This window comes from Cornus florida, unplaced genomic scaffold (assembly GCF_030987335.1).
Source record: "Cornus florida cultivar Cherokee Brave unplaced genomic scaffold, ASM3098733v1 CherokeeBrave_3.0.0_Hap2_Chr10, whole genome shotgun sequence".
NCBI classification, from domain to species: Eukaryota; Viridiplantae; Streptophyta; class Magnoliopsida; order Cornales; family Cornaceae; genus Cornus; species Cornus florida.
Genome location: NW_026775580.1, coordinates 105,484,459 through 105,504,727, shown reverse-complemented (window position 1 = coordinate 105,504,727; position 20,269 = coordinate 105,484,459). Strand labels below are relative to the sequence as shown.

Genomic DNA, 20,269 nt, shown 5'->3' with positions numbered 1-20,269 from the left:
TCTCATATGTTATAACAAAAAAATTTATGGAAGTTTCAACCTCATGGTAAACCTATGATGGGCAGTCAACAACTAGAATTACTACACTCTCTCCTAATACATGATGAGAATGAAAAGAAATTGTGGGTTTATTTGGTCAGTTTTTTGATAACTGAAAATTTTAAAAATAACATAAAAACTACTAAATATATGAGAATGAAAAGAAATTGTGGGTTTATTTGGTCAGTTTTTTGATAACTGAAAATTTTAAAAATAACATAAAAACTACTAAATATATATTTAGTTGACAAATTTTTGAAAACTGTTCCATGAACATTAAGTTAAAAAAAAAAAAAATCATATTATGAGAGAATTCTCTCTCTTAAAACTCATTTCGTTCTTAGAAAGTGCTTCATAAAACTAAATCAAAAAAACAAACAAACAAAAAAATTAGTCCATTATATGGTTGGTATATGCTATATTTTTTTATTATTATTGTTTTTAACAATTGGTATATGCTATTGAGAAAGGTGTGAACTTTGAAATTTTTTTATTATTATTATTATTTCCTCTCTCTTCTTAATTTACCTGACTTTCTTTTTCTCCCCCGCCCCCCCTAATGAACCAATAGGATAAACAAGTGCATGCATATATAGGGAATTATATCCGAATTTGTAAATAATCCTCTTGAAGTATATTTTGTGCACAATATTTCTGAATTATTACTTATCAAAAAAAAAAAAAAAAAATTTCTGAATTATTACATTTTATTGCAAAAGGCCCTAAACTATTTTTCATTAAATGACCATAATGCCATTTTTAATTGAATTACATTTTTCCATTTTTTATTATTAAAATAAATTTTGAATAAAAATCTATACTAATTTGTTGTCATATTCTCCATTAATTTTGCATAAATTTATCTTTAATTTTGAAATTAATTGTTTAAATAAAAATAATAAGAAATTTTTTTTAAAACAATTTAAATAATTTCTTAATTTTTCATGAATATATTGCATGAAAAAATGTATTTTTTTATTTAAGTAATTTATTAATTTTTCATGAATATTTGTATAAAAAAGGAGGAGTTAAAGCGAAGTATAATAAGTTTTAATATAAATAATAAAATTATAATAATAAGTTTAAGCCAAATATAATAAGTTGAACTCAACGAGATAATACGTTCAGACATCTAAGTGATTTGTTCTAACCTTAGTATCCCAGTTTTAAAATGGCTCTTTCTTGCACCACAACACACTTATATTTTAGTTCAACACACTTATATTTTGGTTGAAGTTATGTCACATTAGGCACTAGAGTCACTTTCACATGAGTATATTATCTTGTTAGTCTAATTACCTGGCTAGAAATGGCTTGGAATTTCTTAAACTTTGTTAATGAACCCTAGTGAAAACACCTAATGGACGAGGATGGGTGCCCAATTGATGACCACACTCGCCTAGAAGTGGTTCGTGGAAAGGCATCTGAACATACCAAACAAGTGGAGAGCAATTGATGACCGCACTCAAGGTACCAATGGCAATACTGACGATAAAAAGTGTTACTCATGTGATGCCTTTTCCAAACTGTTACGTAATATACATACATATAGTTATATGTATGTGTGTATGCCATAGACACGCACATATAAAATGCATGTCCACTCAACAAAATCTTTTTGCCGCATCTCTAAGGCTACTGTATTTCTTCTTCTTTTTTTGTTTTATTTTATTTTATATTTTTATCAACAATATTTCAAATAGATCTCATGCTATAATATCAATTTATTATGTTAATTATAGTTTTTCTTTCTTCTTCTGATATTTATTACCCGTTGAATTGATCGGTTAAAGAAGATATGTAATGATATTAAATTTTAAAAAAAAAATTATTAACCGTAGCTTATAAATCCACAAGTCAAATCATAAATTGAGACGCATTTTCTAGGGTGTTCACTCTCCCAAATGGGACATGGGTGAGAGAGGGTGGGATACATTTTCTAGAGCCTTCTTCACTCTCCTCCCAAATGTCCCATTTTAGATTTCGTGTTGATACTAAAAAGAACAAAATCAAGGCCCATCACCCCCATCTGATTCTGTATAAAAGACCTGTAGCCACACGATAATTATTTTATTCCGGTCGGCTGTCTGTTATATATATATATATATATATATATATATATATATATATATATCTTAGGCGTGTCCAACTTTACGAACATTGATGAGGGTGACCTTATCACCAAAATCAATTTAGGCCATTTGATTTTGATTGTAAAACTGGATCTCTAATGGTAGACCTCCCATCCAACTTGATTTTAGAGGCTTCTTCAACATCAAATAAAAGAATTGAATTTGATTATATTTTTAAAACTATTTATATTATTAAAATTCGAATTGTTACAACGGGTATTTGTCCCGTATCGAATTTGGATAGAAAGTAAAAGGAGTATAAATAGGTAGATACGCAGCAACAAAAAATGTAAATATCTCTTTAGCAAACAAACATTTTATTTGCAAAATATGGATTCATTATACATTGTTCAGATTTAGGAAAAAATTGCATCTTATTTAATTTTCATATTTGAAAAGAAATATTAAAAAAATAGAAGAGAAATTTTTAAATGCTTGAATAAGAATAATAATATGTAAAGGCTTGAATGATGCTTAAAACACTCATTCAGTTTTGGTATTTATATATTTAAAAATACACATGTTAATATTACAAGAAAGAAAATGAATAAAATCATTGCATATACTATGCCTAGACATATGTGTAAATAAAGCCAAATCCCATGAATCTAGTCTATCATATCTCGACTAGTATGGTAAATTACACCCATGATTCCTGTCTATCATCATATCTCGACTAACACTTCTTCTAAAGTTGATGCGTTGATATTTGAGACGCCTAACTTGGATAATGTATCCTCAAACACGGTCCTTTATAAATATATAACCAACGAATATGTTTGGTTGCATTAAATTGACTAGCCAAGACATAACAATGGCGTTTTCTTCAAACCACCGTACGTCTTATCCTACTCGGCTACTGTCTCGTTAGACCATAAACTATCAACAATGTCGACTTAGACCATAACCAACTAACCATGTCTCCTTAATATAGGGATTAAGTCAGATGCCTTGACTACATAAAACCGTCCTAGTTTGAAAAATCACCACTTTACTCGAAAATATTATTTATCAAACTTTCTAGAAAATTATATTTTTTCAAAAACTTTATTTCAAGTATGAAAAAGCTTGTAGAGCATAACAGAAAAGTTAATTTATCATCTATCATACACTTCAAATTAGTTATTTTAAGTGACTGAATGCTTGTGAACAATATTCATGTTAGTCGCAATTCTGGACCAAAACTTGACAAACATGTTGGATGACTAAAAAGGGTAATTTTGATTTTCAAAACAAAGATTATCAATGTTCCTTCGAGCTCTCTGCCAGAGCACCTGAGCAAAGTCATATAATACATGTAACAAAAGTGGGCAATAACTCCAAAGAGTATTCCTAGACAATTTTTTGTTGCATCTAACTTAAACTGACTTGGCGGTGTGATAATACATATATCACCAGAACTTTTTAAGATTTAGGGAAAGAAATGTTAACAGATAATAAAAAAATAAATAAAGTTGTACAGTTAGTACCTGGTGGCATATAACCAACGGATCCTCTGATTCCAACAGATTTGGTTTGGTTTCCACTATCGTTATAGTTAGCATCAAGAAGAAATCTTGATATCCCAAAGTCACCTACATGTGCAATCATGTCATCATCCAAAAAAACATTGCTTAGTTTCAGATCACAATGAATTATTGAAGTTTCGAAACGGTGGTGGAGATAATCCAGTGCACAAGCAACATCCATGGCAACATTCAATCTCTGAACAAGACTTAATTTTTTTGGTTCCTCGTATGCCTCGAGCTCTTCTTGATTTGGATGCAACCAATCATCTAGGCTTCCGTTGACCATGAACTCATAAATCAGAGCCTTGAAGTCATTATTTTGGTGATCAACACTTGGAACATGCGGTGATTACCTTGACAAGATTCTGATGCCTTATGTCTCTCAATATATATATATATATATCCCGCATCGAATTTGTAATAGTTTTGATTGGATTTGCTGATAGGTCAGCAGCGGCTACCAATATTTGTTTAAATTGAAATATTTGAAATGAATGACAAAAACAATACTATTAATACTCCACAGAAAGAACTATTTCTATGTATCAACGTTGGTTAAGAGAAAAATAATGTAGAAATTAATAACAAGAACACTATAAGAAGCCCAAAAGACGGGTCTCGTGGATGATGAATCTATAGTCTATTAATACAGATTCCAACATGATAAATTTATAGGCTTCAAGTTTGAATTTAAGGTAATCTTCAGATCAAGCTCAAGCCAAGCCTTAACCAGAAATGAACCTTGAGGCTTGAATTAATGAAGCAAGCCCAGATTAAACATCCATTCGTAGGCAGGCTTAAAGCTCCAGCTGAGCATGAACGTCATTTCTGATTGCACCAAGCTTGAAGAGATCATATTCAGCTCAGCTTCGTTCATTTCAACATATGCAAATATATTAATAAAAGAAACTCGTGTTTTAATATCCAATGAAGAACAGACCAAACAATTCAAATTTTATGCACCATTTTCTCCATATTTAGTATAATTGTGGCCGGAATTAGATAATAACATGTTCGGTTCAAGCATGTGATACACAATCAAACTATTACAAGATAGACATAGTCAGGTACTCTGCTTTTCTAAAATGAATGCAAATATTCAATTCACATAACTAATCTTGTGCTTCAGCATTAAAAGAAGAAAATATTATTACTCCACAACCGGGTAAAGATGCAGGACAATATTTATGGATCAAACTAAAATCCATTAGTACAACTTACAATAGGAAAAAAATAGTGTCTCATTAGAGGCTTCAAATACAAATGTTGTGCCACTTCTGAATGTTATGCAATACAGATGATGACATGGTCAGTTTGCATGGACCGAAAAATTTTAAACTCCTCTCTTCTATACAAGTGTGAACCTTTGTTCAAAACGGTATATAATTGTAGATAATAATTTAGAATTTTCTAGCATTGTATAAGATAATTCTTTGGAGTATTATAAAACCTAATGTAGAATAATTCCAACCGTTAGATCACTCACACTTCTACCCATATCACACTTCTACCCATCTTAATCATTCTTTGTAAAGCCTTGGCCTATATAAAGAGTTTTTATAATTAATACAAAGTGTCTACATTTATAATTGCATTAAATCCATTAGTACGACCCACTATAGACGAAAGGTACCAAAGCTCTGCAAATATGCATTAAGATGAGCGGTAGAACTAAAGAGCAAATGATAATTATCACTATGCACAAGTTGTTACGCCCCTTTTATTTTTATTAGGAAGATAAAGAAACTTCTCATAACAATTAATTATGGGTTGTTTCTTTCTTCCAACACTCTTATATTCTGTTTTAAAAGTTCCCCATTCCATATACAAGTGTGTAATTTTGACTAAATTAACTTTATTGAACCATTTTATAAAATATATAAAAATAAATAATTTTATAAAATAACTGAAATGACACTATTGGAGAATGTCCCTCTTATACAAAAAATACCCTTAAAAGTTTCAATTTGGTGCAACTAGGTTCTTCCTTAAGTTAACTAAATTATTGAATCATTTTATAAAATATATAAAAATAAATAATTTTATAAAATGACACTATTGAAGAACGGCCGCAATGGATAAGTAAAGAAAAAAACATAAAATAAAAATAAAATCATAAAAGAAATGTAAAGATAAAAATAGAAAATAAAAAATAAAAATAAAGTGCAAACTAAATAAAACAAAATTTTTACAAACTCGAAAAACCAGTACACACTGATATTAAGAACTTTTTATTTTTTGTTTAATAGTGTTGATACGAAAAATAAAATAAAACAAAGAAAAAAAAATAGTAGAAAAAAATAAACTGAAATCTCAAAAAATTTAAATTCTTGTACAAATTCTCAAAGTTTTTTTAAAAAAAATGTTTAGAGATATATATAAAGAAAAAAGTTTCAAAAAACATATATATATAAGGTAATGTGAACGTAATACCCCTATATTATGATATTAGTAACATATATATTCCCTCGGATATTTTTGGAAGAGTAAAAAAATAAAATAAGTATTACAACACTAATTTATATCGTAAGGGTTTTTGTGCATAATGGGTGAGAGAGGGTGGGATACATTTTCTAGAGTCTTCTTCACTCTCCTGAGTGTCCCATTTTAGATTTCCTGTTGATACTAAAAAGAACAAAATCAAGGCCCATCACCCCATCTGATTCTGTATAAAAGACCTGTAGCCACATGATAATTATTTTATACCTGTCGGCTGTCTATTTTAGACATATATATATATATATATATATATATCTTAGGCGTGTCCAACTTTACAAACATTGATGAGGGTGACCTTACACCAAAATCAATTTAGGCCATTTGATTTTGATTGTAGCACTGGGATCTCTAATGGTAGACCTCCCATCCAACTTTATTTTAGAGGCTTCTTCAACATCCAAATAAAGAGTTGAATTTGATTGTATTTTTAAAACTATTTATATTATTAAAATTCGAATGGTTACAACGGGTATTTGTCCCGCATCAAATTTGGATAGAAAGTGAAAATGGTATAAATAGGTAGATATGCAGCACTACTAAAACAAATATATATATATATATATATATATATATATATATAGTCAAGGCTTGCAATTGTATAAAAAAAGATAATAACAAATGAATAATGCATATAAGAAGTAATTTACCTTTTATGGTGATGTGGTCCAATAAAACCGTAACATGTGTCCTACACAACAATAGATTTGTGTATTTTTTTTTTTGTAAATCTGATTTGTCATAATAGATTTATACAAAAATTTTGAATTATTTATTTTTAACTTCAATGGGAAGGAGAAATGAAATATGTTGTTATGGCTATGTAAAATACACAACAATTTTATATATTGATGATGTGATATTGTATCTTAACATACTGCTGGAGCTAAAAAAAAAAATTACACATCATACATGGCAGTGTATATTTTACACAAAAGAGTATTTTAACAGACTGCTAGAGATGCTCTTACACCTACTTTTTAATTTGTTAACATGATAGAATTCATATTACGTATACAAAATTATGCATTTACATTACACAAAATCAAAACTCTAATATTGACGGTGAATAACAAGAAAAGATATGTAATTCTTATTCCTTTTTTTTTTTATGATATTCTAATGAGTCAATCTAGATTCAATCCAAGTATAATAAGAAGAAGATAGGGAGCAATGGAGAAAGAGAGAGAGATTGGCGGTGGCGGGTGGGACCTGGCGATTAGGTTTTGGGTAAATTACACTCAGACTCTATGACATTAAGATATTTTTCAATTAGTTGAAGATTTTAATTTTAACTTTTACTTACACCTTTTTTTTCTGCCTCTGACACATGTGAATTAACCCTTTTACTCTTAATTTTTTAATACAAAATATATGTAATTTTAAATGAAATATATGTAATTTTAAATGACAAAAAAACCCTCTCTCTAAATACTACAAAAAAACCCTTCACCACCGTTCCTCGCCGAACTCATTCTCGTCGGACTCGTCTCTATTCATCGTTGGAATCGTGACTTCTTTATCGCTGTTCGCTGCCGATCCTTGCTGTTCGCCGATTTCGGCTCGCCAGATCCATTTTCGGCCACTATCAGTCAGTGACGAAGCCAGGATTTCAAGTGAGGGGGGGCACACTGCCAAAAAAAAAAAATAATAGTACGGAGTATATATATATATATATATTACAACTATAAAATTTAAAAAGACAAAGAAGAAGAAAATTATTAAAATATAAAAGGAAAATAAAAATGAAAAAACTTTAATAGGAAATAGTTAAAAAGTTTCAATTGAGGAAGAAAAATTTGACTTTTTCTATTAAGAAAATTTAAGGAATGTGAAGGGTAAAAGAAAAAATAAAGAAAAAATAAGAATATAATTTTAGGAATTACAAATTTGAGGGGGGTACTATATAAATTTTGTCATATATATGGAAATTTTTTTAAAAAATTACCACATATATTATAGGTTGCTGGCCAATTCAGGGGGCACGTGCCCCCCCTAGGCCTTCATTGGCTCCGTCCTTGCTGTTAGTTCCTCACCAGGCTCCCTCTTCAAGGGTGAATGATTCGTACTTTAGGAGGAATTATTCCGCTGTTGTTGCGGCAACCGCTGCAGCGGTGGTGGAAGAGGAATCGGAGGATGAGGGTGAGTTGGAGGATTTGAGGTCGAGAGAGGAGAGCAGTGGACGGAGGAACAGGGATAAGCAGGAAATGAGGCAGCTGGCAAGGGCGATCGAGAGTTTTGGAGAGATATACGAGAGGGTTGAGGGGGAAAAACATAGGCAGATGATTGAATTGGAGAAGCAGGGGATGGAGTTTGTAAAAGATTTGGAGGTTCAAAAGATGTAGCTTTTTATGGACACTCGGGTCCAGCTTGAAAAGATGAAGCATGCAAAGAGTTCAGGATCCAATGGTGAGAGATCATTTTTTTCCGATTTATTACAATTTTGTGGATTCATTTTATAGATTTTAGATGTACATGTTGCATAGATTTAGTGCGCAAAAGGTATTCTGAATTGTTTGCTAGAAGATTGATCCCCATATTATTATTGTATCAATTTTTATTTTGGACTTTTAATTAATGCTGTGATGTTGAGCTGTACTTGTAAATCTTTTCTCTAACATTAACATTTTCATTTTTTGGGCAGAGGCATCAAAGTGTGCTGCCTGTGAAGTGGTAAATTTGGCTAGCGATAAACTGGGCGATACAAAGAACTTTGCCTCTGAGATGATGATGGTCTGGGGAGGAAGAAGAGGAGAAGAGGATAGTTTGGTTACAAAAATAATCAACAGGAGGTCAAAGGGTAATATAGTCATTTAATACCTTAAAAGTAACTAAAATGTTAAAGCATTAATTCAAATGTAAATGAAATTTAAAACCAAAATGTCAATCTAACTGATAAATCATCTAATCTCAGAGGGTCTAAGTGTAATTTATCCTTACGAGTTGGGTGGGTTATACCATGGACAATAGATTTCATTCATTTTTTTTTTTTTTTTTAAATTTGTGGGACACATGTCAATCTTTTATTAACACACATCACCTATATGTAAGGATGACATTTCGTGTTCCTGGTCATAATCATGTCGAAGTAAATAGGTAAATTCAAACTTAACCCATTTAATTTGTGTTAAGAACTCTCAACACTAACCTAATCTGTTTATTAAACAGGTAAATGTGTTAACCCGTTTAATGACCCCGTTTATCAAAACGAGATATTTAATATTTAATCAAATACTAAATAATAGAAAAATTTTGTCATTATTAATTCAAATAATCAAAATAAGAAGAAAAATTATAAGGCATACACAATGTTTAGGTTGAAATGACTTAATTATCTATAATAATTTGGTTTTAATAGGTAACATATTAAATAGGTAATATTTACAATTATAACATGTTGAGTTAAATGAGTCATAAATGGGTTACACGGATTGAACCCCTTAACTCTAACCCGACTAACATGTTGAGTTAAATGAGTCATAAATGGGTTACACGGATTGAACCCCTTAACTCTAACCCGACACGGCTAAGTAAACGGGTTAATCGTGTTGACCCTTTTATGACCCAAATCCGTTTATACCAAACCCAAACCCCTTTAACTTGTGTCATGTTGTAATTTGCCACCCCTATCTATATGTAGCCTAAAAGCATCTCCATGATTCTCAAACTCAAAATATAGCAAGTGGATGAAAATAGGCACACTCTCATGTTTTGAGATTGTCAAAAGTTTCAAAAATGAAAATAAAGGCATTCCAATGGGCTTTCAAAATATAAAATAATTATTGTGTAAAAAAATAATATTTTAAATGCAACGTACCATTGGAACATAATTGTAAAAATATAATATTTTGGCAATATAATTCCTCGATTTTACATGAAAATATAAAATTTTGCATTAAAAATATCCAAGACAAGTATTATCTAAAAAAAAAAAAACGATTTTTTAGTGACTAACAGCTCACATGAAGTCCGTACTGAGAGTAATCTAACGGTCAAAATTGTACCTCGCCCCCCCGGGACCTCGCTGTCCGCACACGCAAAACGCGCCCTAATTTGTATTCACAAATCATAACCGTTCGATTCTGCAGAGTATTCACACAAACCAGACAGGCCCACTATTAAATAATGAGCCAATGAAACATCTGCAATCTCCTATATAATCGAATCACATTCTACCACGTATTAGTGTCATAGGCTTTCTATGAGTTTAGCGGTAATCGTATCGATACCTCCTCTTCGGCTGCGACCTTTCAACGAAGATAAGACGCTCTCTCTCTCTTTACGCGTCTGCGCCTTTCGTCGACATTTCCAATATCTCTCTGCGTGTACTGATTCAGGTACGACTGTTTCTCTCCTCCTCTCTCTGACTCTGTCTATATATGCTCGTTTAAATTGTATGGTCAATCTTTTGTTTTGTAGAACAACAGTCGAGAGTTAGGGTCTCGGGAAGAAAACAACTGCTAACTTAGGGGTTGTGTTTTAATCTTGACTATTTTTTTGGCAGATCGGTGTTGATTTCTTGAGATTGTTCCGATCCGTCTGTTCGGTGAGTAGTTTGATGTTATTATTGTTTGATTTCTTATTTTTTTTACTCTTTAATGTTGAATTTGTCGATATATTGTTGATTATGTTTAGATCTATATTTGTTGCTGTATTATATGCCTGTGTTGTAGATCTGCTTCAATTTTACTAAGAAAAGGATTCAATTTTACTAAGATAATTCATGAATAATTTTTTTTTTTTTTTTTTTTTTTTTTTTTTTTTTTTATAAAAAATCTGTTGACTATCCTGTTAGTTTTATGTGCTGAGAAAATATATATGAAGTTTCTGAGTTGTTTTTTTGGTTTTCCAAAGATATGATGAAATTCAACACAAATTGGTCAACGTAATCTATATTTGGACTAGGCTTGGTTAGTAAAGTGTTTTTAGTTGCAATCAATGGAAAATTTAGGATCTCTTATTGGCAATTAACGGAGGGCTTGTGAAAAAAATCATGGAAAATTTAATTTTTATTTATTTATTTTATGTTTTTACAGAATTTGAATTGCTCGTTTGTATTTTACAAAGGATTTGAAGGTACAAAATACTTATCGAAAAGAAATTTGAAAGTATAAAACAAACACATCCCCTGATGAAGGGCCTAAATAATTGCTTCAGTTAGTTTCCATGGGGCAACCTAGTGCATTCTTATGTTTTTTTTTTTTTTTAGGAGCAGATGCAAAGAACATGATTATTGTATCTATTTTTGCTTCATCAAAGTTTGTTTTCAATTTGCCAAAGAAAAAAAGTTTTTGTCTGAATGGAACGATATTAGTTACTGATTTATGTTAAAGCTGCTGTGCATATATGTGAATTTGACAATTTGTGTGATAAGAATGATAGGAAATGAGTGCAGTTGCAATATAGAGCTACTAAATAATATATATGTGATGCATCCACACCCATGGTTAACTTTGCATATATGTGAATTTGACAATTTGTGTGGTAAGAATGAAAGGAAATAAGTGCAGTTGCAATATATAATATCTATGTGATGCATCCACACCCATGGTTAACATTGCAATCTATCAAAATTCTTGTCACCTGATTATGTTACTTCAATTTTCCCTGCAGTTAATTATACATTAGAATGAGTCGTCCACAAGATCTGCACAGACCTTCTTTCTCATTTGGCAATCCATTCCGGATGATATCACCTAAGGGTTCTTATTTGTCTCCAAAGCTTCTTGAGTTGTTGAACACATTTGAGGACACCTTGGCAAAGAGGCTTAGCAAGCTTAAGCCAAAAGACAGGAAAGAGGTACTTGGCTTGTCATGGATGAGATTAGCCATGGAGTCGCTTTGCGAAACTCATACTGACATAAAAACCCTGATTTCTAACCTTGATCTCCCTGTGTGTGACTGGGATGAGAAATGGATTGATGTGTACTTTGACAATAGCGTGAAGTTGCTTGATATCTGCAACGCTTTCAGTTCTGAGCTTGCAAAGCTCAACCAAGGCCACCTCTATCTTCAATGTGTCTTGCACAAGCTGGATTCATCGGAGCCGAAGCAGTTTTCAGGGGCGCGTTCTTCACTTGATGGCTGGAGGCAGCAAATTAATTCAAAGAATCGCAGACTTGAGAACTGTTTTGCCATCTTAGAGAAGCTCACTCAAACTCTTGACCTGCCTAAGGTTAAGAACTCAGCCAAAGGAAAGGTTTTAATGCGTGCTATGTATGGGGTTAAGGCGGTAACTGTGTTTATCTGTAGCATATTTGCGGCAGCCTTCTCAGGATCTGCAAAGAAGTTGATCGATTTACAAGTTTCTGACACATACTTGTGGGCAGAAGCTTTTGCGGATGTACAGACTTTTGTAAATAGGGAGATTAGAAGTAAACTTTCAAGTGGAATAGCTACGGCAGTTAAAGAGCTGGAAGCAGTTGATGCGAGCGTCAAAAAGTTGTACCCCATTATTCATGACGGGGCTAACCCTACTGGGGTCGAGGGACTCCGGAGTTGTGTTTCGGATTTTGGAAAGAAGGCAAATGAACTATCGCAAGGATTAGATCTTGTTGCGAAGGAAGTAGATGGCTTCTTCCAAATTGTTCTAACTGGACGCGATGCTCTGCTTTGTAACCTTAGAGTGAATAGTAAAGTCTCTAACTCAATGAAAGTGAAAAAGAATGTAGAAGGGCAAGCTGTGAGGTGATGACATCTGATGAAGCTAAACCCACCTCCATACACACACGGGGTAGTAGGTATGGTATTAAATATATTTTATTGAATATGGGTGTAACTTGTAATGGGTTAATCTTGGACTGTTCTTTATATGTTCTACTGTATCATGTAATGCTAATAATAAATAATATATATAGTGTTTTTAGTGTTTGCTTAAAAATTTTGTTGAAAAGTATGGTCATAATTGGATGGCTCATCTTAGAAGTTGACCGTGGATCCAGACCTCAGTGGGCCCTTAAAGTAATGTAATTTAAACAGTCTCAACTAATTGTAGTTTTTTACTAATTTCAGTAAACGTGGGCGGTCATTGACGAACCTCGATTTTGATCAATCAGTGTTTGGAAATATTTTGATTAAGTTGTCATTGGCCCTGGTATATGATTATTATTATTTTTGGTAATCAATTTTTTTTTTTTTTAAACTTAAATCATATCTAATGGTGAGGAATATACCATTAATACTTTTTAAATTTTAATTTTAATTTATATTTATTTTTGTCATGAAATAAATGGCAGAAAACGTTAGATGGCTGCTGGAATTGCTACATAGAAAAGCAGATAAGCTGTGAGGTGATGACATCTGATGAAGCTAAACCCACCTCCATACACACACGGGGTAGTAGGTATGGTATTAAATATATTTTATTGAATATGGGTGTAACTTGTAATGGGTTAATCTTGGACTGTTCTTTATATGTTCTACTGTATCATGTAATGCTAATAATAAATAATATATATAGTGTTTTTAGTGTTTGCTTAAAAATTTTGTTGAAAAGTATGGTCATAATTGGATGGCTCATCTTAGAAGTTGACCGTGGATCCAGACCTCAGTGGGCCCTTAAAGTAATGTAATTTAAACAGTCTCAACTAATTGTAGTTTTTTACTAATTTCAGTAAACGTGGGCGGTCATTGACGAACCTCGATTTTGATCAATCAGTGTTTGGAAATATTTTGATTAAGTTGTCATTGGCCCTGGTATATGATTATTATTATTTTTGGTAATCAATTTTTTTTTTTTTAAACTTAAATCATATCTAATGGTGAGGAATATACCATTAATACTTTTTAAATTTTAATTTTAATTTATATTTATTTTTGTCATGAAATAAATGGCAGAAAACGTTAGATGGCTGCTGGAATTGCTACATAGAAAAGCAGATTGCTTAGTTTATTCATTTATTTTTTTAAGAAAAACTATTTTTTTGGCCTAAAATTAATTTGGCCGGAAAATTGAGATTCCAGGTTAGTTTTGATTGGATTTGCTGATACGTCAGCGGCTACCAATATTTGTTTAAATTGAAATATTTGAAATGAATGACAAAAACAATACTATTAGTACTCCACAGAAAGAACTATCTCTATGTATTCCAATGTTGGATAAGAGAAAAATAATGTAGAAATTAGTAACAAAAAACAATATAAGAAGCCCAAAAGACGGTCTTGTGGATGATGAAGCCATAGTCTAATTTATACAGATTCCAACATGATAAATTTATAGGCTTCAAGTTTAAATTTAAGTTAATCTTCAGATCAAGGTCAAGCCAAGCCTTAACCAGAGATGAACCTTGAGGCTTGATTTAATGAAGCAAGCCAAGATTAAAGGCTTGAATTAATGAAGCAAGCCAAGATTAAACATCCATTCGTAGACAGGCTTAAAGCTCCAGCTGAGCATGAACGTCATTTCTGACTGCACCAAGCTTAAAGAGATCATATTCAGCTCAGCTTCGCTCATTTCAACCTATGCAAATATATTAATAGAAGAAACTCGTGTTTTAATATCCAATGAAGAGCAGACCAAACAATTCAAATTTTATGCACCATTTTCTCCATATTTAGTATAATTGTGTCCAGAATTAGATAATAAGTAATAACAAGTTCGGTTCAAGCATGTAATACACAATCAAATTATTACAAGACAGACATAGTCAAGTACTCTCCTTTTCTAAAATGAATGCAAATATTCAATTCACAGAACTACTCTTCTGCTTCAGCATTAAAAGAAGAATATATTATTACTCCACAACTGGGTAAAGATGCAGGACAATATTTATGGATCAAACTAAAATCTATTGGTACAACTTACAATAGGAGAAAAATACGTCTCATTAGAGGCTTCAAAAACAAATGTTGTGCCACTTCTGAATGTTATGCCACACAGATGATGATATGGTCAGTTTGCAAGGACCGAAAAATTCTAAACTCCTCTCTTCTATACAAGTGTGAACAAATTCTATAGAATTGTTCAAAACGGTATAAAATTGTACAAAATATTTTAAAATTTTCTAGCGTTGTATAAGATAATTCTTTGAAATATTATAACTCCTAATGTAGAATAATTCTGACCGTTAGAATTTTGTATTATTCATTTCAAGGAATGTATATATTCCCTAAAACTTATAATAACTTTAGTTTCCAAATTCTAAAACCTAGTTGATATGATACATATTATAAATTAATATAATGCACTTAAAAAATACCCACCATAATATTTTATATGTATATACGTATTTGGAAGAAAAAAAAATAAAAAGAATAAAGATTAAAGGGATAAAAATAGATATTAAAAAAAATGGTAAAAATAAGATCTCCCCAATTTCATAAGTTCATGAGTTAATTTACTTTTGGAAAAAAAATGTCCCTCAAAAAGGGAGAAAAAGTTAAAGGAAGGAACTCAACTGATAATTATAGGTATAATAGGAATTTAAAATATAACTTAGTTTTTCGAGAAACAAAATTTTTTTGCGTGTTTAATACAGGAATCGTTTTAGAGAAAATTAGCTATTTGCGGAATCCAAGTTTTAAAAAACTTTCTGTCCAGTTTTTTAAAAACCTTGTGTGTCATCTTAAAAAACACATAAAAAGTTTAAATATAACACACAAAAAATTTAAATATTTTTCTATTCTTTTTCTTTTTTTTTTGGATAGTTCTATGTAACCGAACGAAATAATAAGGTGACAACTGGAGTTGAATTGGAGACATTCCTAAAGACTGGATGAAAATTTTATAATTATTCTACCTTGGGTCACGCGCACGTATTTGGCTCTGTTTGGAACTTTGGACCTAAGCTAAATTGCCAATGAAAAAGAAGTTTTTGTAATGGACCTCAAACACTACTACGTATCTGACAGTAGTATTCTACGTAGAGGATTCTTTCTTTAAAAAAGAAGTATACACCACGTGGTTTTGAAATAACTAAATGTTTTGACTTTTAATAATAATATAAATTTATATAATAAACACATTAGCTTTTTGTTGTTAATTTTTTATTTATTTTATTTTAATTAGTAAAAAATTACACTCATTCTCACTTTTGTATAATGTTCCATTTGATTGAAGAAATATAATAATAAATGGAAGGAAGGGGGAGAGAAATGAATAAGACATATAGTTGTTTTTTAACTTTTTATTTAATTAAAAATTAAATGGAATGAATAATACTCCATAGAAAAGATGAATGAAGTGTGGATGGAAGAATTTTTTTTTTTTTTTTTTTCTATATTATTTATTAAATTATAAAAATTAGATATCAATTTTAAATTTAAAGGCATAGGTTAAAGATATAATCCCTAAAATTGGACAGAGTTCCTTTCCCTTTCCCTTGCCCTTTCCCTTCAACCAAACTTAACGTAATAAACTTGAACCTTTACCTCTGACTTTAAAAATTGAAGCAGTAGCATTAGGCTATAGTGCCTTTGGTTTCGTTCACAAACAACCCTGTTCTCATTTCCACTTTCACCATCAGAACACAATGCGATAAAACCCATTATTTCTCACCTCTCTGTGTCCGCGTGTTTTCTTTTGTATGCATATTTAGAGGTTCAAAAATTTACTGGATATTGATAGGAATGGGTTTTCTTGGAAGTAGTCTTTCATTGAAGAGGGATCATCATCCAATTCACTTTCTTCATCAGCAACAAACAGGAATGGGTGGGTTTGATTTTGGGGAGGATATAAACTCTGGCTTTTGGTATGTATTGCCACTTCCCGTAAATCTTTCTTTTGTTTGCAATGTGTTTGAATGTTTGATATGAATGCGTTGATTTTCAGCTGTTATCACATGGAGTGACGAGTATCATGTTGAGTGGGCTTATTTGTTTCTTGGGTACGTTTTTGCTTGGCTATTCTAGTATTTTATTTATTCTTTTTCAATCGTTTGGAAGTTCCATCTTCAAGTTAATTACATGTTATAATCGATCTGTACTTATTTGATCCCTACGTTTAGGTGTTTGTGCATCTTCTGGTTGATCCACAGCAGATAATGACGGTTACTGTTGCAGCTGCATTGCGGGAGATTGGTTACATATATAGTTGTGGTAATCATAATTCTCAGTTTTTATTTTTATTATATATATATATATATATAGTTCAAATTTTAGATGTTGAGGGAGTCTAATTGAATTACCTTCGAGTTTTCAGTCAAGAATCAAGATTGCTGCCAGCGTCCTCTCATAGTGTAATGCTGGTCTCGGCTGACACGTGTCATAGTCCATTAATCTGGAAATCTTCTGCTTAATTCATTAATCATAAACATGTGTCTTTGTTCATCAATAATGCTTTTTATTTGAGAATACTCACCCAATCCACAAAGTTAAAATTTGGAGATTAAGGTATCTTACTCATACAAATGATTTAAATGGGAAGTGGGTTTTCAATATGGTCCTGTGCATGCTGTTTGGAGAAACACTGGAGTTCCGGTTGACATCATGGAAACTGGTGGGAAGATGAAGATCATTGTAGATTTACTAAAGTATGATTGTCATATTCAATTTCTCATATATTTGAACTTCTACACTTATTTTAATCACTAAAAAGTTTGAAATGGTAACAAACTTAGGATCTTCCTTTCCTTCTACCATTAATTTAACAAGAGTCTGTTCAGTTCTTTTGCTGTTATAATGGGTATCCTTGGTCCTCGCATCATTTTATTTTTCAGTTACCTCATTGCTTGGGGGGTGGGGGGGGGGACCCTCATTTTCTCCTGTTGTATGTCCATCAGCATTCAGCATCAATCAACTAGTCTCATGTAACTTTGCAATAAAAATAATTCAAACGCTTTTGAATATCTCATCAGTGCTAGTTTATAGTTGACACGATATCATTTTTGGTCTATCTTCTGTTGTAACACAATCTACAAATGTATTGCTAAATTATTAGCCAACAAGCTCAAATTGGCTCTACCTTCTTTGATCGATCCTTGCAAGAATGCCTTTGGCAAAGGTAGGAATATTGGAGATAGTGTTTTGCTTGCTCAAGAGCTCTTACAGGGGTATCACAAGCACCTAAGACCACCTAGGTGTGCTATTAAGGTTGATTTGATGAAGGCTTTTGATTCTGTGGGCTGGGATTTCATGTTGGATGCTCTTCTACTTTTTGGTTTCCCTTCTTCATTCATTGGATGGGTCAAAGCTTGTATTACTACTCTAGCATTTACAGTTTCACTCCATGGGGAATTCAATGGTCATTTTAAAGGAGTTAAAGGTCTAAGGCAAGGGGATCCATTATTTCTGCTTCTTTTTGTCCTAGCAATGGAGGTGCTGTCATCAATCATTAACGGATTCATTGCCAAAAGACCCTCATTCAAGTATCACTCTAGATGCAAGAAGCTTTCTATCTCTCACTTGATTTTCGCAGATGATCTTCTACTTTTTTTGTCACGGGGATATCCTATCAGTTTCTACTCTCAAGCAGGCACTGGACCACTTCACTACCATCTCTAGTCTGTGTATAAATAGCTCAAAAAGTGTGTTTTTCACTTCAGGGATTGACATTAATTTGACTAATGATATCAAGACCCTACTTGGGTTTGAGTGTGGTGAGCTGCCTATTAAGTACCTTGGTGTTCCCCTAATCTTCTCTAGGCTCAAAGCAGCTAATTGTAGAGGGCTAGTGGAGAAGATCACTCGTAGAGTGGCTCATTGGTCATCCAGTTTTCTTTCTTATGCGGGAAGGATTCAACTTATTAATTCAATCGGTTTTGTATAGTATGTCTAACTACTTGTCCTCCCTATTCATCCTACCTATGTTAGTCATCACGGAGGTTAACAGTATCTTGAGGAATTTCCTATGGTCAGGTACAGAGTACAAACACACGGGCAAAGATCACCTGGTGGTCGGTGTGTCAGCCTAAAGAGTGTGGTGGTTGGGATTTAAGAATTTGGCCTTAGCTAATTTGGCTTCTAATCTACAACACTTATGGTCTATTGCCTCTAACCAAAGGGACAGCTTATGGGCTAGATGGGTGAATGTTTAACTCATTAGAGATAGATGTTTATGGACAATTAACACTCCTCAGGTCTGCTCTGCCAATTGGAAGAGGATCGTACAGCCAAAGGGAGTTGCTAGGTCAATGATGAAGAGAAAGGTTGGTTCGGGATGTCACACATTTTTTTAGGGGGACAATTGGATTGGTGGAGTCCTTCTCTCTCACAGATGCACTACGGAGGCAATCCAGAATTTTGGCATTCTTCCCAATCAAAAACTATCATCACTTGTGATCAACAATAAGTGGAGCTTCCCACCTGAGGTAATTGATGATTTCCCAGAGCTCATTATGGTTTATCCTCCCGCTGAAGCCCATGATTCTTCCATTTGGATCCTCTCCCCTAATGGCACATTCTCTGCATCCCACACAATGTTTTGGCTAGCACCTCACCATCAGCAAAAAACATGTCACCACTTGGTCTGTAGTTTATTCTCAGTTCCAAGATGTAAGTTCACTCTTTAGCTGGCTGTGCAGAATTGACTTTCCATTCTTGACCGTAGGTGTATGAGATCTGCTCCTGGCTCCAAAATTTGCCTGCTCTGCCAGAGAGAAGACGAATCACACAACCATCTGTTTTTTTATTGTGATTTCACTAAACCAATTTGGATTTCCATTCAAGACAGATGCCAAGTCCATATTCCCCCCTTAACATGGAATCAATTGGTTATTCACGCCTCAGATTGATGAAAAAATCAAAGCATCTTCACCAAGGTATGTAAGCTCGCACTCTCCACCACCGTGAACAGATTGTGGACAAAGCGCAACAGCAGGAAACATAAGAATCAGAGGCGTTCGCAGATGGAAATTCTAAAACAAATCATGGACATGGTTAGACAAAGGTTACTTACAAGAAAGGTTAATGATTCTGCACAGGCTAGAAAAGTACAGCTTGACTTGGATCTTCCCGAATTTATCTAGCCACCGACGGAGCCACCGGACTAATTGATCGGCGAGATAGTTTCGGATCAGATTTGCCTCACCCGCCGTCTTTCACCTACTCTCAGAGTTAAATCAACTTGTTTTTGGTTTTCTTTCTCTAGGCAATGATCGGTGGGATGATTTTGGATCTGCTCTGTTGCCGTCCTTTTTCACACACCAAAATGTGGGTGGC

General features: G+C 32.7%; 2 protein-coding genes and 1 long non-coding RNA gene across 4 annotated transcripts; 2 read left to right on the top strand and 1 right to left on the bottom strand.

The window, feature by feature from the left end:
• Window positions 1-3,413: 3,413 nt before the first annotated feature.
• On the bottom strand, window positions 3,414-3,965 carry LOC132278328 (probable LRR receptor-like serine/threonine-protein kinase At3g47570). Its single transcript, XM_059780121.1, has 2 exons — window positions 3,641-3,965; window positions 3,414-3,445 (listed from the first exon to the last, which is right to left on the bottom strand). Exons 1-2 carry the CDS (start codon window positions 3,963-3,965, stop codon window positions 3,414-3,416), a joined length of 357 nt encoding a protein of 118 aa, XP_059636104.1.
• A 6,397-nt stretch (window positions 3,966-10,362) lies between these two features.
• LOC132276695 (protein BPS1, chloroplastic-like) lies at window positions 10,363-13,657 on the top strand. The gene is made up of 4 exons (XM_059778262.1): window positions 10,363-10,512; window positions 10,680-10,721; window positions 11,789-13,268; window positions 13,411-13,657. The coding sequence occupies exon 3, from the start codon at window positions 11,805-11,807 to the stop codon at window positions 12,864-12,866; it is 1,062 nt and encodes a 353-aa protein (XP_059634245.1). The 5' UTR covers window positions 10,363-10,512; window positions 10,680-10,721; window positions 11,789-11,804; the 3' UTR covers window positions 12,867-13,268; window positions 13,411-13,657.
• A 453-nt stretch (window positions 13,658-14,110) lies between these two features.
• On the top strand, window positions 14,111-20,013 carry LOC132276696 (uncharacterized). Of its 2 annotated transcripts, XR_009470917.1 has the most exons (4): window positions 14,111-14,137; window positions 16,740-16,863; window positions 16,944-16,998; window positions 17,119-20,013. It is a non-coding gene; the product is annotated as an uncharacterized LOC132276696 (long non-coding RNA). The 2 variants fall into 2 exon arrangements; XR_009470916.1 differs by lacking the exon at window positions 14,111-14,137 and having other exon boundaries at window positions 16,384-16,863.
• The last annotated feature ends 256 nt before the right edge of the window (window positions 20,014-20,269 follow it).